This window comes from Hydra viridissima, unplaced genomic scaffold, assembly GCF_058129835.1.
Source record: "Hydra viridissima isolate aposymbiotic clone 2 unplaced genomic scaffold, HvirCarnegie_v1 scaffold_6, whole genome shotgun sequence".
In the NCBI taxonomy this organism is placed as follows: Eukaryota; Metazoa; Cnidaria; class Hydrozoa; order Anthoathecata; family Hydridae; genus Hydra; species Hydra viridissima.
The window spans coordinates 7,400,814-7,426,152 of record NW_028324305.1 but is presented as its reverse complement, the minus strand read 5'-3'; the positions used below and the strand labels follow the sequence as shown (position 1 = coordinate 7,426,152).

The 25,339-nt window shown below is 28.3% G+C and overlaps 3 protein-coding genes across 8 annotated transcripts in view; 1 reads left to right on the top strand and 2 right to left on the bottom strand.

Annotated features, from left to right (window-relative positions):
* Window positions 1–654: 654 nt before the first annotated feature.
* Window positions 655–9,910, bottom strand: LOC145190322 (solute carrier family 35 member B1-like). Of its 3 annotated transcripts, none has more exons than XM_090091011.1 (10): window positions 9,696–9,910; window positions 4,826–5,321; window positions 2,618–2,715; window positions 2,395–2,531; window positions 2,258–2,288; window positions 1,911–2,014; window positions 1,761–1,814; window positions 1,510–1,636; window positions 1,281–1,387; window positions 655–997 (listed from the first exon to the last, which is right to left on the bottom strand). In XM_090091011.1, the coding sequence occupies exons 2-10, from the start codon at window positions 4,993–4,995 to the stop codon at window positions 800–802; spliced, it is 1,026 nt and encodes a 341-aa protein (XP_089947137.1). In that variant the 5' UTR covers window positions 4,996–5,321; window positions 9,696–9,910; the 3' UTR covers window positions 655–799. The 3 variants fall into 3 exon arrangements, with proteins under 3 accessions (XP_089947137.1, XP_089947138.1, XP_089947139.1); XM_090091012.1 differs by lacking the exon at window positions 9,696–9,910 and adding an exon at window positions 5,532–5,863; XM_090091013.1 differs by lacking the exons at window positions 4,826–5,321; window positions 9,696–9,910 and adding an exon at window positions 3,227–4,485.
* Window positions 9,911–10,185: 275 nt separating this feature from the next.
* Window positions 10,186–13,387, top strand: LOC149886829 (mitochondrial import receptor subunit TOM7 homolog). Its single transcript, XM_090089496.1, has 3 exons — window positions 10,186–11,835; window positions 13,084–13,132; window positions 13,281–13,387. Exons 1-3 carry the CDS (start codon window positions 11,733–11,735, stop codon window positions 13,294–13,296), a joined length of 168 nt encoding a protein of 55 aa, XP_089945622.1. The 5' UTR covers window positions 10,186–11,732; the 3' UTR covers window positions 13,297–13,387.
* Window positions 13,388–18,682: 5,295 nt separating this feature from the next.
* Window positions 18,683–25,339, bottom strand: part of LOC145190133 (uncharacterized) — an 11,301-nt gene continuing 4,644 nt past the window's right edge. For 3 of the 4 annotated variants that reach the window (XM_090091904.1, XM_090091903.1, XM_090091902.1), the window contains exons 4-9: window positions 24,297–24,407; window positions 23,940–24,077; window positions 20,893–21,087; window positions 19,702–20,652; window positions 19,272–19,608; window positions 18,683–19,172 (exon numbers count right to left, since the gene is read on the bottom strand). In XM_090091904.1, the coding sequence (XP_089948030.1) occupies window positions 19,159–19,172; window positions 19,272–19,608; window positions 19,702–20,652; window positions 20,893–21,087; window positions 23,940–24,074 (1,632 nt within the window). In that variant the 5' untranslated portion in view covers window positions 24,075–24,077; window positions 24,297–24,407 and the 3' untranslated portion in view covers window positions 18,683–19,158. Of the gene's footprint in view, window positions 19,173–19,271; window positions 19,609–19,701; window positions 20,653–20,892; window positions 21,088–23,939; window positions 24,408–25,339 lie in introns of all 4 variants that reach the window. The other variant, XM_090091905.1, reaches the window with a different exon arrangement.

Genomic DNA, 25,339 nt, shown 5'->3' with positions numbered 1-25,339 from the left:
TAATGATAAAAGGAAGCAAATGGAGCTCAACATGGCAGAGCGCTTGAATTTAAGTGAAACTCATAGCAAAAATATCTTAGTAATCAAAAATTAACTGATAGTTTCGTAATTGGTGGATGAATACTTAAAAAAATTGATAGGAAAATTTATTTTAAAAACAATTTAAGTTGCATCTCCCTTTTTTCTCTTTTTCTTTTAAATTAAAAAAAAAAAATTGAAATCATCACGAAATAAAATAATTTGATCAGGATTACCAACGCCCCTAAATGTTCTTTGAAATATTGTCCTCAAAGTATCTAACTTTTATTTACTAATCTCCAATTGAAAAGTGACACTTTTCAGAGGGGAGAGAGACGTAGCTATAAAGACAAAACCTAACAAAGTAATACATAAATGCTTATAAAACAGAAAAAAACCAGTTCCGACTAATGAAACGATGTTCGGGTCTGGAAATAATTATAATTGAGTAAAATATTTAAACGCTAAAGTGAACCGAGATGCAGACTTTTCACTCTTAAGAAATAAAATTGATACGCATAAGATTTTCTCATAAAATGTTTTTTGCTTTGTAACAACCGAAATTAAGATACTTTTAAAAATTCTCAAGTTTGAGAGAAGGAAAAAAACAAAAACAAACAAAAAAAACTAGTGCCCTTTTAAAAACAATAAATAATTCATGTCGAAACAAATTCTCTAAATTTATTAATACATCTTTTTAATAAAGTCTGGTGTCAAAAAACGGTTTAAATGGTCCTTTCCAATTTCAAATACTCCAACTTTCCCTATTATTGACTGTTGATTAAATTTTCTTTGTTTTGCCATAAACCGCATCCAAGGTAAGTCCAGTAAATACTAAGAAAACGGCTACTGTTTGTCGGCTTGTTATTGCGTTACCAAAAAAAAGAATAGAAAATAGAATCGTGAAAAACTTTCTCGTTGTAGTTATTACAGAACATGTTAGTGGACCAAAGTGCGACACAGTCGTGAAAATAAAGTTCTGAATGAAAAAGAGAAAAATATTTTAATGTTAAATATTATTGACATTCAATAAAAAGATGATTAACAACCTTTTTTACAAGAGAACTCGATATTGCGTCAATTTTGTGTTATTTTTATTTTCTTTTAACTTAATTAAATTGCTATTAAAATAAACTTCTTTATATCGAAGAGACAAGTTTTAAAAACCATTAGTTTCTTAACAAAGTTTGTTCAATATCAGAACGCGCATAAAGAACAACTAATTTATACTTCGTTATGCAAGAAAAAAACCCTCTAGCTACCTGGCCTAAAGCACTAGCAATTGAAAACAACAACATATTCCATAAGATTTCAGGGTATCGACCAACAAAAGCCAAAAATTCAATAAATTCACCACTCCATACCATGCCTATATTAAAGTTCTTGATTTATTTATTTTTTTTTTAAAAAAAAAACTAATATATTCAGTATAAAAAAAAAAAAAAAATACATTTTGAACACAGGGAAGAAATGCACTGAACTGCCTATTACCTATTGCCAGTATTATGGTGGACCATTTATTGACGCCATACATCATAGTATGAGCTAGAGTTTTGTGATCACCGCGCATTCTTTCTTGAAATACTCCAGTCATTCCGTCTAAAGCCAATGAAACAAGCTAAAATTATAAAAAATTTTAAAATATTATATGCAAAATGTAGATGTTAAACAAACATTTCATAACATAAGTGAGAAAAGTATCTCAATAATAGTTTAAAATGTTGATTTATTTCTAATATTACCAAAAGGATTTCACCATAACCAGTTGCTGATTCTTGAGCATTTAATGATTTTTTCTAAAGACAATTAAAACTATTTGGCTTAAAATAGATTTGGAAAAATACTTTCATCAATTTAAAAACAAACATTTGTTAAAAAATTTAAAAACTTACATCTTTGTACATAAAAAGAGCAACACCCAAGACAATTAAAATTACACATGCATATTTAACAAATGGATATTTCTTGCGAGCAAGTAATACTCCAAGAAGCATCACTAAAAAAAATTAAACTACCTTGTTAAACCTTTGCTACATTAAATCTTCAAGATTACAACTTTTTAAATTAACAATAAAACAGTCTAAAATAGTTTGAGCCTTCAAATTTTTAATGTTAAAAATTAGAGAATATTGATTTAATTCTTGCTTTTCAAATTACTATTTTAACATTTCCAAGCTTACATTGACATTTTGTAAAGTTATAATAAAACTTCCAATTAAGTGACTGAAAACATTCTTACCTGGAATAGGTTTGCAGGATTTACCAAGAACCTAAATTAACAGCAATAATACATTAGAAAAATATTTTTACTGATAATGAAATTGATACTGATAAATACTGAACAAAAATTTAATCTTTAAACAAAAGTTAACACACTTGAGTTGGATAACTGACATATCTGAGAGACATATTACTTGACAACATTGCTCCCATGTATGATAAGGAGCATAAAATGTAAATCAATATTGGTGTGTCATCTCTTTGAGAATCGTTTTTATAAGTAGTTTTTAGAACTAAAATAAAGTTTTAAAAAGTAGAACAATCTCACAATGAAAAATGGAGGCTTCAAAAACACTTTAATTTAAAAGGATTATCTTACCTGCATATGCAAATATGGAGTTAATTATGCATTGAAAAAATACTAGAGTTAATTGAAATGAGAATTTTTCTCCAGCATCACCATATGGAACTCTTGTTCTAAGTAAAATATAAACCAATAGTTATTTAACAAATGCTTAGTAGAAATAAAATAGTTAAGCATGAGTTATAATAACTAAAACTTAACTGGATTAAATATTATATTATTAAATGTGTTTTAAAAATGTTTATAGTTTTTTTTTTAAAAAAAAATAAACTAGTCATCATGACATTCTTAGTATTAAAAAATAATAATTACAGCTACACTTGATAAAAGGTAGTTAAATACACATACAGTATTAAAAGAAACTTCAATAAAATTCTTTATACGCAAATGCTTATATATATATATATATATATATATATATATATATATATATATATATATATATATATATATATATATATATACTTTTATTAAAAAATAATATTAAATACACATACAAAAAATATATTTTTTGTTACTATATTGATAGTGTAGTAATACATAATGATTGTATGTTATGCAAAAACACAGTAAAGCTCTTCTGACAGTAAGTTTTTTAAAGTTCAATTAGAGAAAATCAATTACTTAGACAGATCAGTTCTGTTTGATTATTGGTTGTCTGTAACTAGACCTCTTTCCATTGAAAAAAATTCTGCTATGGTACTAAAAAAACAAATTTATAGTGTAGAACTTATCTTAAACTGTCTCAAAAATGAATGAGAGTACTTGCTCAAGGAATATGATTTAGTAATGAATTATTTATAACTGCCATGGGGTGTATAAGTGAAATGTTAATGCAATATTTTTCTTTGATATTTACAGAACAGAAATCATTTTATAACTTAGTCTTTTAATTAAATTAAGGTATTTTAAAACTATACAGGAAGGGGTTGTTGACAATACTTTTAAAGCATTTGCCAATACTTTTAAGAATACTTGAAATAAAAAGTTGTGTACTTTACCAATAATTTATCTTTTTGCAATACATTTTGCCAACTTGACAATTTAAAATTCTATTATATGAATTAACTTTGCACTAAGAACACATGTAATATAAATTATAATAAAACAATTTACAAACACGTATATACAAGAATTTCAAAATGACAGCATCTCAATCTTGAATGCAGTTGAAAAATACCATGTTGTCAGCTAAATTTTTAAGCAGTTCAGAGCTCTACCAATAGCTTGTGAATACAAGGATATAAAACAAAAATTATGCCTTACCCCATGATGAAAAAATCTTTATTATCATAATATTATTGCTGTTTTAGTACTTTTATTGCTGGATCTTACCTGTTGCTCTTTTGTCAACTTGTGTCTATTCAACAATCAAATAATTGAGCTCTGCTATCAATTTAGTATTTTCAGCAAAAAAAATCCAATCAATAAAATTCAAATTTTGGACGAACTACCCCTGAAAGATTGGCTTTCATGACTGCAAAGGAATTGATATATTGTGTTAATATCATCTATGAAAGTCAAGGTTGCAGTTCTATTAACTGCTGCAGCGTCTTACTATAGAAAGAGGTGTAGCAGATGTTTCAGACAAATATTTTTTTCCTGAAACTCATCAAAGGTACATATAGTAAGTACTATGACCTTTAAATACTTTTGCGCTAAAGTTTTTTAGGCTCCTATAAGGCTGTCACAGACTTTATCAAAATCACCTATTTAGGGTTTGAAGAAATTAAACTTTCCAAAAACATCATGAGTTGAATTCAATTGAATTTTTCCAGGTGGCCAGACAGTAAATCAATCCTTTTTTTTTTTTTTTTAACAGTTACAGGCAAACAATTTTGCTTATTCTATAATCCATCCAACTTAGCAAACATTAAGACAGAAATTATTTTGTGGCAATTAAGTTCAATGTTTATCCACATTTCCTAAAAGGGGGAAGACAACCTAGTCATCTGATTCATTAACAGTCAAAGAGTCTAGCTGTTTGTTTATCTTCTGAAAAAAGTGTTTTGCTCTTTTCTAATAAGCAATGATGAAAGACTTTCTTTTCTATGCCAGAAAGGTAACTTTTTACAACTGTCTTCTAATCACACCTGTTAATTTTTCTTGCTAGTCGTTAAATTTATTTGATATGATTTTTGTTAGAACATTTTTGACATTTTACTTTTAAAAATCTTTGGAAAACTTTCGTTTGACAGGACTTGTTAAATAAAATTAACTTACATTCTTTCCTGTAGCACTCCATAATAAAAATAGCATAAAAACACTCCAAGACAACAAAATATTAACTTCTGTGTTTCATTCATTTTGAAAACGAAGTAATCTGAAATTGTTTTTTTACTTTCACGATTAAGCGAAGAAATATCTAGTATTACTTCTTTTTGAATTACCATGTCATTTTTGTAAGCGGCTGTTTCGAACGTCTTCCGCGAAACCGTCACTCCGTTAGATATCCGATCAATAAAACGTAACTATTGTATTTCTTTTATGGAATGAAACTAGCGCTTTATTGCCGATCTTGGTAAAGATGAAAGCTACACTTCATCTGACGTGATTGGTTGTTAATTAAGTTGGATCTCTCGGTCCGGCTGTCAACGTGGTCTGACGCAATCATAATTTTGTTATGATTTTTAATCAATTTTGATTTTATTTCGTTTTTATTTCGTTGTACATAATGTAGCCTGATATACAATGTAAGTGCAGTCGCTGACTAGTATACCTTAAAAAAAAAAACTATTGAATACAGTGTTACACTAAGTGGAGCAGATGTAAAGACATAACAATTATGTCTCAATATTTAATAAATCAAAAATAAATAAAAATAATAAAATAATAGAAATAAAAATAAATCATGGGGTGTGGGGTGTGGGGTGTGGGGGCAAAGGTAAGGGGAGGGATAAGGAACTTTAGTTCCCATTTTTTTGCTTACAAATGTTTATTTTTCCAATATCTGTTTTTTTTTAAACAGATCTTGATTTTATTTTCTTTTTTGACATCCAGTGCATAACAGAAAAACTACGCTCGAATTCTGCTGACATGGCAGGTTATATACATCTTTAGCAATTCGAAAATGTTAGGTTATTTTCTTTCATAAAATTCTTTTATCGCGTATGCCAAAGTTTTAGAATATTTTATTTAGACAAAAATTTATCCACATCTTCTCCAAAGAAGAAATTCTTGAACAAAAATATTAAGGTAAGGTGGAACAACTAGGATTCACTAAACTGCTTACGATATTTTTAGAAGGATTTGAAGGAAACGGAAATCAACCCTCAAACACAAAGTACTTAGTAATATACAAATTACATATATTTAATATATGAACTTCAATAAATACGAATTCTCTCAATACTAATTTTTTATTTTATCTAAGAAATTTTCGCTAGATTATTGATACTAGCATCTTCAGCTTTAATTACAAATATTATTAAATTAAATTACAAACAAACATTAACGGTAATGTCACTTTTTAATGGCTTCTTTAAACTTCGCTTTAGTTGGGCTTCTTTAATATTTCGTAGGTATAAAAAGTATGGCGTCCAGAATTGCGTTTTTACATATTGACCGTCATCTAAATTCATACCTCCATTTTTAGGTCCGCATTTGTTGAACTGAATTTCGATTGCCTCTCGAACTTTTCTTTCAAATTTTTTGGGTTCTACTTTTAGCGTCTTTACTTGATCCCATTTTATATTACCTGAACATTTAATTTTATGATGGCCAATTGCATATTGTTCTAATTTTTCTTCAAAAACATTTTTTTGGTGTTGTTTTGTTCTTGTTGCTATTTTTATCGATTTCCTAATAAATGTGTTTGCTGAAAATGGATACGAAAAGAAGAAATTACAAGACCTTGCAAATATTGTTATAAAAAAAGGACACTCAAATAATGAAATAGTTTTATCTAACAACAAAGCAACTATGCCAACTATATCACTACCGTGGATCCCAGTATTATCACCAAAACTTCGAAAAATCTTTAGGAAAGCAGGTTACAGGGCAGTCTTTATATCCAGTGCAAATCTTAAATCTTTACTAACTTCGCGCAACAAAACAAAACTACCATCAAATAGCCATCCCGGAGTATACCTAATAGAATGCGAGTGTAAACAAAAATACATCGGTGAAACAAAAATGAAAATAGCAACAAGAACAAAACAACACCAAAAAAATGTTTTTGAAGAAAAATTAGAACAATATGCAATTGGCCATCATAAAATTAAATGTTCAGGTAATATAAAATGGGATCAAGTAAAGACGCTAAAAGTAGAACCCAAAAAATTTGAAAGAAAAGTTCGAGAGGCAATCGAAATTCAGTTCAACAAATGCGGACCTAAAAATGGAGGTATGAATTTAGATGACGGTCAATATGTAAAAACGCAATTCTGGACGCCATACTTTTTATACCTACGAAATATTAAAGAAGCCCAACTAAAGCGAAGTTTAAAGAAGCCATTAAAAAGTGACATTACCGTTAATGTTTGTTTGTAATTTAATTTAATAATATTTGTAATTAAAGCTGAAGATGCTAGTATCAATAATCTAGCGAAAATTTCTTAGATAAAATAAAAAATTAGTATTGAGAGAATTCGTATTTATTGAAGTTCATATATTAAATTTATTCAACTCTCATACAAGATGTCGTCATTTAAAATTACATATATGAATATAATAACACATAGTAATATAAATGTTTTGTACTGATCTATTAAACTTGTATATTACTTATTAAGTTTTTAGGTTACCCAGAAGCAATATAAATTTTTATTCTTAATTATGTACTTTTAACATATCTGGAATGGTTTGTTTGGTGCATAAGTTGTCTAATAACCATAACATTTTTTTTCCTCCATATGCAGCTCTATCAAGGCAGCAGATGACTTTTAATTTGGTATATTCATGAAAGTTGAAGCATGATTGATTTAAGATTCTAACATGGATTTTAGCTTAAATATTTTCTTTAAATACATGAAACTCGTTCTTCTTTTTATTTTGTAATTTTCTTTGTAGTTTTCTGTACAAGATTCGTTGATTTTTTCTGCCAGATCTTCCTCATTTTCAAGCAAATAGAAGACCATAATTCTAAAAACCAAAACACCGCACCAAAATATGCGTTTTCGGGGGCTATGTTGCTATTGTTCCCTGGGATGCTCAGTTCTTTAGAATTAAGGTGGCTTTTAAATGACCATCTACCCTTATTACTAGGTTTTTTAATAATTTGGTGTTATCTCTGGTTAACTGCTGAAATAGAATAGTATAGGGCTATTTCTGATGAGTATTTTGTTGGAAGAAATATTTAGATCTTGTATGAAAATCTTTTAAAATCCAATCTAAAGATCTTTTGAGGCCATGCTGTGATAGATCTATCAAACCAGGCGATTAGCTAAGATTTAGTTAATTAATCATTAATTAAGATTAATGTCCAAGGATTGCTCTATAATCACAAAAAAAAAGAAATTAAAAAAACGATTTTTTTAAATCACTTCCATCTTTCACTATTTACAGTAAACTGATTGCATTTGACAGAAACTGATTGCACCTGGTAGCAACATCCACTGAGGAAGAAATACCTTATAGCAACTTCCACTGGGAAAGAAATACCTGATGTAACCTGAAAGTATTCAGCTTTACCTTAACTTTAAACTTTTACTTGAGAGTGAAAAATTTAATTGAAAAGACCTTATTGTCTATTTGTGAGTGTATAACTACATACTGTAAATTCGAAGATATTTTTCAATAGTTTTCTACCATGGTATTCGGAAATGAATGATGCAAGTGATCATCCTCCATTTTCTGCCGTTTGAAACAAAAATTTATTGAATATGAGCTTGTCCGTCTTTTAGTACCAATAAAATTACATTTTAAAGGGAAAACTCTTTGGATAGTATTTTAGTGAACTATTTATTTACATGTATATTTTAATCTAGAAAATATTAATAGTTCACTCAAATCTTTTTTGACGAACATAATTAACTATTGTCAAAAATTTTAGAGAGATACATTCAGGATTCACATAAACATTATTGAACCGTTTATAACGTTTACTTAAACTAGATTTAGAATAAACCTTATCAACTCATTCAGCTTCAAACAATCCACTATCTTCAGTAATGTTCAAATGCAAGCCTTTTTTATTACCCCCTTATTTTAACAAGAGGTTGATGTCCAATATTCCTTGATGTAAATACAGCAATTAAATTGTCTTCTCATTGTTTTAATTTTTTTTCCTCAAGGAGCCCAAACTGAGAATTTTTAATTGCTTAATTAAATACAGCTGTTTGACAATTTATTAAGGCCATCTTATAAAATTAACAAAATTTAAATAAAATTTTTCTTATTTTTACTTTTAAAAATTGTGCTTTTTTTTTTATTTGTAAGCCTTGTGTGCATTTTACACTGAGGTTTTTTTTAAATTTTCTAAATCTATCATTTAGTTAAGTACTTTAATTGGGTAGAATATTGTTTAGTCAACTTTTTCTAAATGTAAACTATATTTTTGTAGACTTTAAGAGATAATTTGTGAAATATGTGCATTTTAACAAACGCTCAACCAAAGTTGCTAAAAGATGTGATTTTGGTGTTTTGGTTTTTAGAACTATCAGCTTTTATTTGCTTGAATATGAGCAAGGTCTGGCAGAAAGAATTAACGAATCTTGTACAGAAAACTACAAAGAAAATTACAAAATAAAAAGAAAAACGAGTTTAGATTAATAAACATTGAACAGTTCATGAGCTTAAGGAGAACATTTGAGCTAAAATCCATGCAATAATCTTGATCCATTCATGTTGCAACTTTTATGAACATATCAAATTAAGTCATCTGCTGCCCTTGAAAGGGCTGCATATGGAGAAAAAGAAACTGTTATGGTTATTAAACAATCTACAAAAAAAAAGTTGGAAGTTTTTTATCCAGAGGAGCTTATTCTAGGATGACCCCTAATTTTGAGTAATGTATTGAAGCTTTTTTTAATTGAAACATTTACTATTTGTTTTAGAGACCATAACACCGAATTAAACAATGTCATAAAAAAAACTTTAAAGAATGTCAAACAGAGTTTAATATATGAAGAGAAAAGTTAGAGAAATTATTTACCGGCTGCATCAATCAGACAGTTAAACACTCAACTTTTGTTATGACTTGGTCCGCCATTAGTTGAAAAGAGATGGGAAGACTACACATTGTTGAAGGAATAACGAATTAAGTGCAGCATAAAAATGTCCTAGAACAGAAATTGTTACCCTAACTAGCGGAATGCTTTTATCCAGGTAAAGAAAGATCTTTACGCAAGATGGAACAACATGCCATACGGATAAATCAACTTAAACATTTCTTTTTAAAAGGAATATTACATTGTTAGATTGGTCAGGAAACTTCCCGGCCCTCAATCCGATAGAAAACGTTTACAAAAAAAAAGGAAAAAGCGAATGAGTAACAAATAAACATGTTTTTATCAAAAAAAATCATCCATTATTGAAATTATAACAAAATCTCCTAAAAAAAATCATCCATTATTGAAATTATAACAAAATCTCCTAAAAAAAAGACTGAAAATTGTTATTTAAGTCAAAAAGAGTAAAAGCGAAGTCAGTTTCTAGTGACAAACAAAGTATTCTTTACTTTGATAATAAGTTTCTTCACAAAACCTGTTGGTCATAATAAACTCTCATAGGGCTGTAGCTGCAAGCATTATCCAATAAATATATAAATTTGGACGAGCAACGAGAGTTTGAATTTAAAAGATAATAATCTTTTTATGAACTTTTTAACACTCACAAGCTGTGGTGCATGAGATTTTCATTGATCTTTGTTTTGTTAAAGGATAATTCGGAGTTCGCAGTTGGCAATCAAATATGATCCAAATTGACCGAAATGCAGATCCCTACTTTATTGAGGGATATTGTGGTGTTCATAGGTATGATTGTGTAAATAAATGCTTGAATAACTAATACAAGCCAAAAAAAAAGATCAATTTGCATATAATATAAAATTTATCCAGCCATCATCAACTGGTATTTTAGGGTAGAAAAAATAGTCTTCCAGAAAATGATTTTTTCTGCCTTTGGGATAGGATATGTGATACACCCTTAAAGGAAAAAAGCCTTATTTTTTTGGCATGTAGTAATTTTTGTGAAGATCTTATAATTATTAAAGCTCTTCTCGTCGTGTTATTGATGATGCTAAGGCATGTCAATCATTATACCACATTCTTCTCTATATCGCTTCTGTCAGGTTTCTTGCTATGCGCAACTATAATCTTCTTAGTGGTTCTTGCATAATCTTTTGCAATAATATGTAATAAATCTTTTATCTTGAATTTTGTACCAAAACTGAAGTATTTCTTCTTACTAATGTTGTCAAATTGTAAGAAATTATTTTATTGATCTAATTTACGTTGATCTATATTATGCGGTTCTTGACGTGAAACTGTTGTTGGGCTGGCAGTATAATAAGTTGACAAGTGGATTTGGCTTGTGGGTTTTTTGGAATCGATATGATCGATAAGGTGAACGTAAACTAACATGAATGTTAGTTGACGTTCATCTTTGACAGTTAAAATGATCGCCGACTTAAAATCATTGGGAACAGAGATAAAATTTTGTCACTCAATGATTTTTGAGCGATACTGAAGAATTAGTTTTCGGAGAGGAAATTATCTTTAACAAAGCTTGAAAAAATTATCTTAAAAAAAGGTCAAAAATCAAACTCAGTAATTCATACTGTAATTTTAATTAAAACCATAGCCTTTTATTTTCTGCATTTACTACATTATAATTTAATGGTAATGGATTAATATCCATCTTTTTTTAACTTAAATGTTTTTTTGATATTAGTTTAATTTGAATTAAAAAATTTAAAGTTAGTGTTAAATTAATACTGTCATAACTATGCTAGGCACGTTTTCGATAAAAATTACGGAATATGCGCGGTCAACTGTTTCGAGGGGTGTTTTAGTCTAAACCTGTTGTATTCTTTTTGGATAAATGTATTTTTTGGGGGAAAGAGTAGTTATTAATTTATGCTTTCGGCTATTTTTTTAAACTTTTGTTATTTAATTATCTATTCTTTAGTTAAACTGAAAAATTAGTTCAAACTGAGTTTGTTTAGGGTGAAAATAATTTATATAAAAACATGGTAAAGTTTTCTCCAGCAACCAAAAAGTCCCTTCAACGTATATTCAATCTTACAAAGACAACATTTCACTGGGGCTTCATTCCTTTTGTTATATACTTGGGTAAGTTAACAGCTGTTTTTGATAAGGTTGCTCTCTATGTTATAACCAAACAAAAAAGATTTATTAATATAAACAGAAACAAAGTTAAACATGTTTTAAAAACACTGAAAAAATACCTTCTATCTCAAACTAACATATTCTCCTAATAAGATGGAAAAAGTTTTAAACGTAATGTTTAGACTTTAAAAACCCAATGTTAAAAGATAACCTTGTAATTAATAATAATTTTAAAGCTAGTTTGTATAAGACTTGTAACAGTGATTTTTATTTTTGACAATTGCAGTACACAAACCAAGGAATCTATTTGTATGATTTTTCTTAAATTCTGCTATTTAAAAGAAATCTTATTTTCTGAAGTTTATTAAAATAGAACTCTATGTGTTTAAAACAGCCAGGTTTTCGGTGTGACATGTTTACATTCATATGTAAAATTGTTATTTAAAATTTGTTTTAATCAAATAAAATTGGCTTTAATCAAATAGAAACTCTGTGCAATTTCTTGAAAGAAAAAAACATAAGGTTTGTGAGGTATTAAAAATTTTTCATAAACCCTGTAAATATATAATTTATTTTAAATTAGAGCTATTTTAAACAACTTATACAGAAATTTTTATTTTAAAATTTGTTTATCATATAAATTGAATAACCAAACTGCCATGCCTAGATTGCATTGTAAGGCAAATTTTTCAAACATTTTTGATTGAGCTTCCCAAAGTGGAGCTCAACTATATTCAATTCTGGATACCGTGGTCAATCACATTATTTAAAATTTTCTTGCATTTTGAATTTGGTCATCCTTGCATAATTTCAAAATGTGTTAGGTTGTTATCTTGCTGGAAAGGGAATCCATCTTCAATGATTCTTGTTCAAAGCAGATTCATGTAATAATTATGAAAGTGAAATGTGATCTCCTTATTTAGAGAAGAAAAATATATATTTAAATATTTATTATTTTACATATTTATTGCTTTAAAATTAACTTTTGACTTAAAATGAAACTGTAAAGTTTATTTAACATAACATAAAAGTTATGTTAAATAAACTTTACAGTTTCATTTTAAAAAACTACCTAAATTAAAATATTAAAAATTCTAGCTGTTGAACTCTAAAGATTTATATGTTGTTTTTTATACTCTAAAGATTTATGTTGTTTTTGATACTCATAAAACTTACATTGTTTTTTACTCTAATGATTTATAGGTTTTTTTTTATTAAATGTTTATTATTACTGTTATTGGTTTTTTCAAGGTCTAAAAAAAGGAGCTGATCCTGGAATGCCTGAGCCTACTCTACTAAGGTATTTTTAATTTAAACTAACATTACTTCTCCTCCTTGAATTTTCCTCTCCTCCTTTTAATTCCCTTTTTGTTCTGGATTTTTATATGATTCATCTTGTTCTTGGATGTAAGGTAGTTTTTAGTAAATTTTTTCATTTTCTTTTTTAGTTTACTATGGGCTTAATCCTCATCATTCTTCAAGAGTTTTGGGCAAACTTTAAAGAAAAAATAATCTGTTAATTGATGATTTTTTGAAATACTTTAAAGAAACTAAAGTTTGATTTGTTATTATTGCCAGATAATTTAGGAATCTAGTTCACAATAAGATTACTTTGTAGTAAGCATCAAAGTCTCGAAAGCCTCAATGTGCATTGCTACTATCTTTAAAATTGATATTAGAAAAATCCCTCCTACCGAGACCAATGCCAATTCAGTATCAGTATAGTTGGACGAGTGTCGTAAAAAATGACTGATCCAGTGACCAAACTATACTTTCCATACTGAGACTTTGATGGTAACTGTACTTTGTTCTTGTGTGAATTTTATAGACAGCAGTTTTTCTTCTGGTAGGCAAACATTCACTGTTAACCAGTCTTTTTTTATTTAGCTCTTAAAGCTGCAATGTGTCCTCTTTTTCTTGTAAATTTTATTATTGACAAAGAAACAACTATCTCTATTCTAAGCATTTTGTATATTTCCTAAGTTAAAAGGAATGGTTGTGCTTTACAAAATAAATGAAAAGTTAAAAAAAGTTTTAAAAGACAATTCTCCGTTTATCAAAACTAAATTCATGACGGTATTTAATTTGATATTCAATTGGAACAGCTTTCATTATTGGCAAAGGGCAAAAGAAAAAAGTGTGCGCACACAAAAAACACTAAGTGGTTTAAGAAGTGTATATTGTTTCTAATTTGATAAATATTTTCTCTTAACATGCTAAAAAATAAATCTCTTTATTGAGATTCTAACGTACTAAAAGTTGACCTACAATAGACAGTGGTACGCTCCCATACAAACAGGTGGCCATATATGAAATCCTTTTTGAAAGTTAAAAGATTCAGTGTCGTTTTGAAGATTATACTGTAGTTGACTCCCATGAAAAATTTGGTTTAAATTTGACTGAGAAATTCAGCCTTAAAGTTGAAAATTTGCAGTATTTCCAGGATGCGGAAAGATTTTATGAAATGAAATTATTATCTTTTAAAAAGTTATTTTTCTTAACTAGTATTTTGAATGTAAGTATTGGATCACGCATAGCAGAGAACTTTGATCTGAAAATTGAAAATTACGGAATTCTTCGTAAAAAATATAAAGAAAAATCTCTTAAATTTATATTTTTTTAATCATTATATTTTAGTACATGTTAAGTATTTTTTGACTAAAAATTGGGATCACACATATCAGAGAAATTTGTTAAAAATGTAAAAAAAAGTTTTTTTTAATATATAATTTTTTTAAATTCTATTTTCGTACATATTTTAGTACATATTAAGTTTTCTATTAATAATATTTAGTCTTGATCATCATCTGTTTCCAACAGGTTTTCCCTCTTCACTGATTTTTTTCCACACCGACATCATGATTAATAATTTCATCACATCTTTCTAAGTAGTGCATTATGCTGTCTGTGTCAATTCTTGCTTTAATTGTATTATCAGTTTCTTGATAAATAAACATACTTTTCAGAGCTTCTGGTGGTGTAGTTTTCGGCTCATACTTTATTCGTTTAGCTGAAGATAAAGAACTAATAATTGGGTCAGAAGTATTCATTGCTCACATCAATAAATCGAATGGTTTGAATTCTCTTGAATATTTTCTAGCGTGATTTTCACGATCTCTGGAGTAGAACTTGTTTCTACACTCTAAAGTTTCTTCACCTAATGCAACAACTGGGAGAGGTGAGTTTAAAATGATATCAGCACCATATGCAAGGATTTTGTGAATTAATGCAGGAGCTTTACACCAATGACTCTAAGTATGTACTCTTATGAATCTAAGAAAATTTTGAATGTCTCGTTACAATAGTTTAGTAGGATCGATAGAGCTTTTGCAATTGGTTGTAATAAGAATGAAGAATGTTGATAAAAATTTGATAATAAGAATCTCAATCTTATTATCAAATTTTTACCAACATTCTTCATACCAAGAACTTCACTTAACAATGCTGTTCATTGATTTTACTAATTAATTTTTATCAACATTCTTCATACCAAGAACTTCACTTAACAATGCTGTTCATTGATTTTACTAATTAATTTTTATCAACATTCTTCATACCAAGAACTTCACTTAACAATGCTGTTCATTGATTTTACTAATTAATTTTTATCAACATTCTTCATACCAAGAACTTCACTTAACAATGCTGTTCATTGATTTTACTAATTAATTTTTATCAACATTCTTCATACCAAGAACTTCACTTAACAATGCTGTTCATTGATTTTACTAATTAATTTTTATCAACATTCTTCATACCAAGAACTTCACTTAACAATGCTGTTCATTGATTTTACTAATTAATTTTTATCAACATTCTTCATACCAAGAACTTCACTTAACAATGCTGTTCATTGATTTTACTAATTAATTTTTATCAACATTCTTCATACCAAGAACTTCACTTAACAATGCTGTTCATTGATTTTACTAATTAATTTTTATCAACATTCTTCATACCAAGAACTTCACTTAACAATGCTGTTCATTGATTTTACTAATTAATTTTTATCAACATTCTTCATACCAAGAACTTCACTTAACAATGCTGTTCATTGATTTTACTAATTAATTTTTATCAACATTCTTCATACCAAGAACTTCACTTAACAATGCTGTTCATTGATTTTACTAATTAATTTTTATCAACATTCTTCATACCAAGAACTTCACTTAACAATGCTGTTCATTGATTTTACTAATTAATTTTTATCAACATTCTTCATACCAAGAACTTCACTTAACAATGCTGTTCATTGATTTTACTAATTAATTTTTATCAACATTCTTCATACCAAGAACTTCACTTAACAATGCTGTTCATTGATTTTACTAATTAATTTTTATCAACATTCTTCATACCAAGAACTTCACTTAACAATGCTGTTCATTGATTTTACTAATTAATTTTTATCAACATTCTTCATACCAAGAACTTCACTTAACAATGCTGTTCATTGATTTTACTAATTAATTTTTATCAACATTCTTCATACCAAGAACTTCACTTAACAATGCTGTTCATTGATTTTACTAATTAATTTTTATCAACATTCTTCATACCAAGAACTTCACTTAACAATGCTGTTCATTGATTTTACTAATTAATTTTTATCAACATTCTTCATACCAAGAACTTCACTTAACAATGCTGTTCATTGATTTTACTAATTAATTTTTATCAACATTCTTCATACCAAGAACTTCACTTAACAATGCTGTTCATTGATTTTACTAATTAATTTTTATCAACATTCTTCATACCAAGAACTTCACTTAACAATGCTGTTCATTGATTTTACTAATTAATTTTTATCAACATTCTTCATACCAAGAACTTCACTTAACAATGCTGTTCATTGATTTTACTAATTAATTTCACCATATTACTGTCGTTATTATTCAATGCTGTACTCTTTGCTGCTAATAATACTCTTTCAGTCGAATCTTTTGTTGGATCCAGAGAAAAATTTGCAATTCTTCGTCTAGTTCTATTACTTATTTAAGAAAAATCTTTAATAGGTCGTCCTCTTTCATCACTATTTACACTAGAAGTTTGAATAAACTATCCCCTTTTGAGTGCTGAGCCATTAAGGCAGTCTTTTTCATGAAGCTCAAATCTAATCTTGGTTCTGCCATGCTTCTGCCATTTAGCTCTCCAACTACATTCCAAATATTTTATGTCACATTTAGCTCCTCTTTAAGCGAAATACTTTCTTTCTTTTATCAGAGACAGCAGAGCTTCCACTTACTTTTCTTTAATTATTTTCTTCTCCCAAAGTCTCCGTATGTACGTTTTTTCGTAATTGCTTTATTGAATTTTTCTTCCTTAAAGTATTGACATCCTAACTCAAGTTAAAAACAGTAAAATTATAATTCCATATTCAAAGAGGATGTTAAATTGAAGACAAATAAAATGATAAAAATGTTACAGATAAAACAATTTTCCCTACATTTTGATTGCAAGCACATTGAAAAAATAAATCTCAGATAGTAGTACTTAAAACTGAAATAGAGTTGAATGCACTGCGTTTGAACAATTGTAAGGCTGAAAGTTGAACAATGGTAAGGCTAAAAAAGTTGCTGCATGAATTGCAAAAGTTCTTGAAAAATACAACTTAAGGGAAAGCAATAAAGATGATCAGTGTAGATACTAATTACATAATTTTTTTAAAAAAAAAAAAAAAATTTCCAATGTTTTTTAATTATTGGGGGACATACTCCTTCATTATCCTTCATACTCCAACAAATGTTGCAGCAATTAATGGAAAACACGCTCCAAATAATTCGGGATATGTTTATTTTAATTATAATTTTTTAGTATGCAATTCAAATTACGTATTAACAATAACTCGCTGTATGCAATACAAACATTGCGAATTATACAGCGTTAACTATTTTAAAACTGAAGTTCAACCAGTACCATTTAATAGCGAAAGATTCCAGTCACCAGATCAATTGTAAATGAAATCTGATTGTTTAGTCCCACTAGTTTTTCTTGGGGAAGATTTTTAGTCCATAGACAATCATTTTAGTTTAAGAAGAGCTATTTTTTGCTAAACTATAAAAAACAACAACGTTGCTCAATATAAATATGTATTCAACAATATTGATATATCACCCTCTTATGCAGAACAAACTTAAGAAATATTTTTTTAAAAATATTTAAGTACACCAAAGTTATAAAATTTCAATTACCTCCGTCAGAACAAACCTTACTGATATATTTAAAAGACAATTTGTTATCGTATTTGAAAGGCTAAAACCTTATTTATAACATCGATGCAGGATTCAAGCTGAATGAGTCAAATGTTTTAAAAGCTTATAAACAAAATATTTCATCAGAGGATAAGAAAAAACATTTTATGTTCGACTAATAATCGTCGCTTTAGGATTTATAATTCATTTTTCTCGGTTATACAGCAACTTACAGCTATGCTCATAACTGTAAGTTGAACTGAATTTTGAACGTAATTTGAACTGAAAGTTGAAAATTACAAACAACTGTTACAGAATAAGCATCAATCTTTGCAATATTCCATTGAAATGTTTAATATTACATACACACAGAGTCGGGATGAGGTGGTAGCAAATATCAGAGGTAGATGTTAGTAAACAAGAGTGCAAGCGTAAACCAAAAAGAGACTTAAAAATACATTAAATTTTTTGTTAACTCTTCACGCTCTTCCGTCTCAGATTTTTTTTTTCAGATTCTTTTTTTCTTCAGATATTTTGTCGCATTTTAACTACTAACTCTGCTGCTGTAATCGCTGCTGTAATCGCTCTGCTGCCTCTCTCGCTCAGGTTCATAATTACTAATTTACGAGTATGGACAAAAAAAGAATGTATAAAATTGTACTTTTCGCTTCGTATATATCTTAGGTATTTATATTTCCTTAACGTACCAATGATTTAGAACTTTTATAACAAACTAGTTGTGTATGGAGATAGAAAATGGTGGCCACACGACCAGGTAGCTTTAAAAGTTGTTTTACAAATTTTTCATAAAAATTCGTTGATTACTTCAATAAACAAACTCTTGTTAAAATATGATCAAATAAATAGACAAAACTTCGTATATAAAAATATATACATACAAAAAAATAAGATTTATTTTCCTGATAGAAAAAGTTGGCAACTTTATTTTAGTAAATTAATTTTTTAAAGTTTTGTAGTTGAGGTAAAAAAACTGAAATCTCTTTAGACTTAAAGAAAATAAGTATTAAAGAAATTATAGAAAACAACATAAGACTTGTTACGAAATAAGTTTTATCGATGATACAACGAATCAGTTAGAGAATGAATACTAACAGCCGAAAAGCAATCCTTAACCAGCCATATCTAAGATATATCAAGATATATAGTAATTTAAAAAAATGACTATAAACGATAATTGTAGGAAAAAGGTAATTATAAAAAGGTAATTATAAAAAGACAAACCTTCTAAACTTTTGGACACCTGAAATATTGAATACTGTTGTCTCGCTGAAATTGCAGACCGGGACCTTGACCTAAAGTCTGACGTAGGAGACTGTATTTTTTCAACGTTAGGTAGGATGTGACCATTGGTACGCGGAACACTAATCGGTTTCACGTTACTGATACTATATGAACGCGAACTAATGCCACTAATAAATCTAGCTCGCGCCATCGAACTAGCTGCTGGCATAGTCATTGGTGTTGGTAAAGCCATTGCAGCTTTAATAGTTTGTTTAGTAGGGGGAGCTGGAAGAATTTTACTTTTCACACCACTACCAGTTGGGCGAGGACGAGCAATCTAAATAAAATAATACAGTAAGTGTAGAAATAAACACACAAGCATAGAGTTATCCCTACAAAATGAAGCCGCAATTTGTTCGAAATCGTTTACCTCACATTTTGTTGGTGTCACATCTTTTCTTGGAGTCAATACTGTCTGTGTTTCAGTTGGTGTCACATCTTTTCTTGGAGTCAATACTGTCTGTGTTTCAGTTGGTGTCACATCTTTTCTTGGAGTCAATACTGTCTGTGTTTCAGTTGGTGTCACATCTTTTCTTGGAGTCAATACTGTCTGTGTTTCAGTTGGCGAAATTATATCAATATTACTATTGTTAAAAGCATCAAAAGCTGATAAATTCAAATCAGTGAAAGAGGTATTAAAACTATTTTCATTAAATTTTGATTCAAATGTATTAAAGATGGCTTCACCAGATAACTGGTTAGAAGCATCACTTATTTCAGGATGTTCTGTTCTAGCAGCTAAATTTGACAGATATTTCGTAAAACTATCTTTTGCTTCATTTTCATTCCTTATTGCAAAAACATCATCGTAAACATCGGCAGACTCTTGATTAAGATTAGAGTTTACCAAGAAAGATTTAGAAGCTGAATTCAAAACGGGAATTTCATTCTCAAAAGATGGAGTGGAACCCAGCTCTTCACTAACAACGCTATTCCAATGAGGGGTATCAGCAAAAGGGTCATGGGTAAGTTCAAAGTCTTGTTCCGAAGGGCTTGGCAAATCGAAGAATTCCGTATTTGAAAGAGCCAAATCGAAAACATTAGAATCTCGAAACTGATCAACTGGACCTATGTTTTGATTCGTTTTGTGGTTGTATATTGCATCGGTGTTAGTGTTAGGATGACTATACCAGTCAAAACCGTTAACACTTGCCGAGTTTTCTGATTCTGTGTCGAGAAATATCTCACGTGAAGAATTTTCTGTATTAGGACTAAAGCGAACATCATTAGTAATGGTATTTTCTGATGAAGCTCCGTTAACTAAATTAGATGTTAAATCTGCAGATGTGCTTAAACGATTCTTTAAATTGAGTGGTTGGTCCTAATATATATACAGCAAACAGTATAACAAGTAATATATAACAAACAATATAATAAGTAATAAGCTAAAAGCGATAATTTCATCGCCAAAAACAAATTCTCGCTCCCAACTTTAAAATAGTTAATTGTGGAGGGAGTTTTCTTTACTATCAGACATCAATAACAATAAATCAATAATAAATCTAATTATTGTTAATCAGAAAATATTCAAAATACTTAAAAAAAAAAAGATAGCTTTTACCATTTGATTTGAATTTAATGAAACAGGTGCTTCAAAATCTTTTTTAAATTTTATGTTTTCTTTTTTAATTTCTTCAATTTGCTCGCCAAGATTTATTATCTCTTTGTTCTTTTTTAACTCAGATTTTTCAGTTTGCAGATATCGTTTGTACGCTAAATCAAAAGCTTGTCCGAACGACAGCGTCAAATTTGATGCCTGCGAAGAAAAAGTACATCTAGAAGTTACTCACGTTACCGGCAAACTTTGCTTCAGTTTTTCCACAGAGAAAGAAAGGCTAAAAACCGCCATACGAACTATTTTTTAACAACCAGGTAACAACAAATAAAACTAAAACAAAATATATTCTAAATGTTTTCGAAAACTACCGATGAAAGAGTTTGACAAAATACAAGTAAAGGATAAAACAGTAGCAGTCATGAATAAATTACATGTATCAACGGATTCGTTGTCTTAGAAGCACATCAAATGAGCATTGTTAATTCAACTTAATCGAAGAAAAATAGCGGCTTCAAAATGTGTTAAACTGCATAAACCATATCAATAATAGATTTATGTATCAAAACATTTAAAAGCGAATTTTTTGAAGCGCGCGCGCACACACACACACATACCCAGAACAGTGTCGAAAACTCTGTTATAAATGCTTTAAGCCTTTCAAATTTATAAAGTTTTCTGTTTAAAATGAACCTACCAAAAGTTTCGAAATATAAAATAGGAAATGTTTGACAGATTATAAAATATAATTGAGAAAATAGTTTTTTTAGACGGGGTGTTAGCAAAAAATAACGTAATTTTAACATATCTGAAAAAAAAAATTTAACAATTAACTCAGGATTTGTTAATGAAAAAAATAAAACAAACAAGAAGAATTTTGTAACAAAAGAATTTTAAATAATATTCATAGAATAATTCATTGTAAATCGAAACTTCTTTATTACAATATACCAATTTGATTCACTATCCGCTGAACAATGCATTACAGCTAGCTACCATTAAAAAATTGCAACCACCAGGAAAGTCGTTATAGCAATGACGTCAATAGGAGGCGTTATAACTTAACAAAACAGTCTTCGTAGTGGGAAAAAATCTCAGCCTGATAAATAACTTGATGGAAATATTTTTAATTGGTTTCAAATGTCCTTTCGTTTTCTTTGGGGCTATTTATATAGCGAATGGTAAACAGTGTCAAAAAAATGGAAATTAAAGAACCCTTCGTATTGCAAAGAGAAGCTCATACAATTTTCTTAGCATTCTGGAAAAGACGAACTATAAAGTAAAATCACCTCTTGAATTAAAATCTTTTCCTACGCCTAAAGGGAAGAAATAAAATAGGAAATTAACTATTACGACCCGGAAATCTCAATAAAAATTTCCACATCTTCCTACTTATTTAATTTAGTTAAAATATTGAATTCAGAATTTCTTGTTATGCATTAATTTGATTTTTGATTTGATTTCCACCTGTATGTTGTTTTGCTACTGCGGGTTTTGAGTATGTGAACAACAACAAAAAGTTTTCTTCTACTTTCTCTGCTTTCTTTACTTTGTCAACTCTCAAGCATTAAAAAAATTTGTTATTCCGAAGAAAAAAATGTTTTCAAAAAATGAACATCGAAAATCAAATAATCGTTCATTTGTATAAAGCTATTTTTCTCTCGATGCAATAGTTATTCCATAAAACTATGTTAGATTTCGCAATAATTGATGCATCAACATGTATCATATGAATATTTTAAAAAATTATTTACAAAACTTTGTTTTGTTGTTTGATTTGATTTGATTGTTGATTGATTTGATTCTAAAAGTAACAGAAGTTTGAGAAAATACAATGCTTCACATAAAAAAACTTTTTTGTAAGTTTCTCTTCCTCCCTATTTTTTTTTCTTAATTCTTATGGCCAAGTTATAGTCATGTCATTCAACATAAAGTTATAGTCATGTCATTTAACATAAAGTTATAGTCATGTCATTTAACATAAAGTTATAGTCATGTCATTTAACATAAAGTTATAGTCATGTCATTCAACATAAAGTTATAGTCATGTCATTCAACATAAAGTTATAGTCATGTCATTCAACATAAAGAACTAAGATTGAAAGTTTACACAAAAATGTTACACAAAAATGTTCTGTCTAAAAAAAAGTAGTTTTGATTTAGAATTTGAAATGTTCTATTTAACAAACTGAAACAACTGTAACTAAAACTAAAAAGCTGACCCCTTGAAAATTCATCATTAACTTAATTTAACTGAGGTTGTTCTACTTATTGTTGGTTAAGAAAAAATGAAGAAATTTTTTTCTCTGAGTTTTGACTCTCCAAACCAGAATTATTTAAATATTTTATTTAGAGACAATTGCTTTCATTGAGCTAATTGATTATGAAGGATTTGCTCTTCAAGATCAATGGTTCAAGCTTGAATAAAATTCCTGCTTTAAATAGAAGAAACTATGATCATTGGATTTATAAACTGTTTTGTTCATAAATGTATAATTCACAAATATATAGGTATAAATATATTATAATTCACAAATATACAGATGTAGATATATTACAAATACTCTTCAATATATTTTTTATTAATGAAACATTTCATCTGATTATAGCTACTGATGAAGCTGTCATTAAAAAGCATTGAAACATTTTTTGTTTTTGAAACACTTTTAGATTGGTAAATAATAATAAATTACATACAATAACATATTAAAAATATTTTGAAACTATTTTCAGCTGCACTTATATTTTTAGTTTACAGCTTTTTTTTATTAAATACTTTTAAGTATGTATGTTTTATGTATGTATTTTAAGTATGTATGTAAATCATTAAACTATCAAACTATTCTTTATTTTATGAAAAGCCTATGTGTAATATTTATCCTTCCTGGTATAAACATAGCATGTTATGCAAGTAATATTTACCCCCTGCAATCATATTACAATGCTACATGTGATTTAAACTTAATGTTAAAGTTTGCACAGAAATAATAATTTTTCACCCAAAACTACAAAAACATTAAATAAATAAAAAAATGTTCAAACGAAGATTTTACCTCTTTCTCGCACCTGAGTACAAAACAAGAATGATTGTTTTTCTCTTGGTCTTTTGCTATAAATGCAAATATCTTTTTATCAGTGTGGTCATCAGCACAATAAGATATTCGATGTAAAGGACGGTTACAAACCATTACCTGAACATTCAACAATTATTAGTAAAACCTAATCTCTTTAACGCCACATTAAAATGAATAACATCATTGTCTTCCAAAAAATGGAGAGTAATTCTCGAACATCAAAATTATTAAATAAATAATCAAAAAACTAATGTAAAATAGAAATTGATATCTTAAATTATCATTTAAGATCAAACAATAGTAAAAGACAAAATAATATTCATTTAACAACTTTACCTTGTTTTTTAAATTTAAAATTTTAACGCAGTTTATTGAAATATGTATTTCCACCTTTGGTAGTTTGCCTTCTTTATTCCCTGCTTCTGCTTTTTTAACTTGGTGTGCAATCTGAGAAAAATGTTTATGAAAGATACAAAATTAAACATCCTTCAGAAAGATTATTCTTATGTAATAACAAACAAGACACAAATCATTCTTATGTACTAACAAAGAAGATACAAATAATTCTCATATACTAACAAAGAGGACAAAGATAAAAATAAAAAATTACTTCAAAACTCCCTATTAAAAAAAATTCTGTAAAGTGGTATTTTTATTTAAAGATTAACCGTTAAATATTTTTAAAAGGCAAAAGCTTTAAACTGTTTGTTGATTGCAGTATATGATGTATAGCTTTTGTATTTTTAAACTCTGCATAAATGTGCAACACTATCCTGCTAATATTTTCAAATAAAAAAAAACTAGTTTTTATCAATCCTTTAAAAAAATTTGGAACTTTTTTTTTTAGGTTCTACCTTAATACCAGCATAAATAATGCTGGGAGACAGAACAGCTGTTCCTGGTGTAGAAAAACTAGTTTTTATCAATCCTTTAAAAAAATTTGAAATTTTATATGCACTGTTTGCCAAAGAGTTTTCTGGCATCAAATTATAAATGCCATCATCATCATTATAAATGCCATAGTAATTAATCAAAATGTATTTCAGGGAAAAAAATTTAGAACTAAGCAAATTATATCTAAACATATACGCTGCAAGAAAAGCAATATGTGCTCAGTATATCTATATATACACTACAAGAAAGACAATATATGCTCAATACCAAGCCAACTATGTTGATTTCAAAAGTGAAGTCCATTTTTGTCCCACAAATTTTTAAAAATTGTCTCAAGTATTCTCCAATTCATATTATGCATGGGTAGAAGTCATGTGTGCAAACTCCTCTTTGTCTCAACACTAATTCTAACATTTATTTTTCCATTAAAAAAAATCAGGGAAAAAAAAAGTGAGAGTCGAATACAATAATTGTTGTATTCAAAT

Bases quoted from the DNA above. Each gene is read 5' to 3' on its own strand.
- LOC145190322 (XM_090091011.1), bottom strand. From the start codon at position 4,995: ATGGTAATTCAAAAAGAAGTAATACTAGATATTTCTTCGCTTAATCGT. The intron at 2,716-4,825 runs GTAAGTTAATTT...TATTTTACTTAG, and splicing joins GGAGTGCTACAGGAAAGAAT to AACAAGAGTTCCATATGGTG. The intron at 1,637-1,760 runs GTAATATTAGAA...TTATAATTTTAG, and splicing joins GTTATGGTGAAATCCTTTTG to CTTGTTTCATTGGCTTTAGA.
- LOC149886829 (XM_090089496.1), top strand. From the start codon at position 11,733: ATGGTAAAGTTTTCTCCAGCAACCAAAAAGTCCCTTCAACGTATATTC. The intron at 11,836-13,083 runs GTAAGTTAACAG...GGTTTTTTCAAG, and splicing joins TCCTTTTGTTATATACTTGG to GTCTAAAAAAAGGAGCTGAT.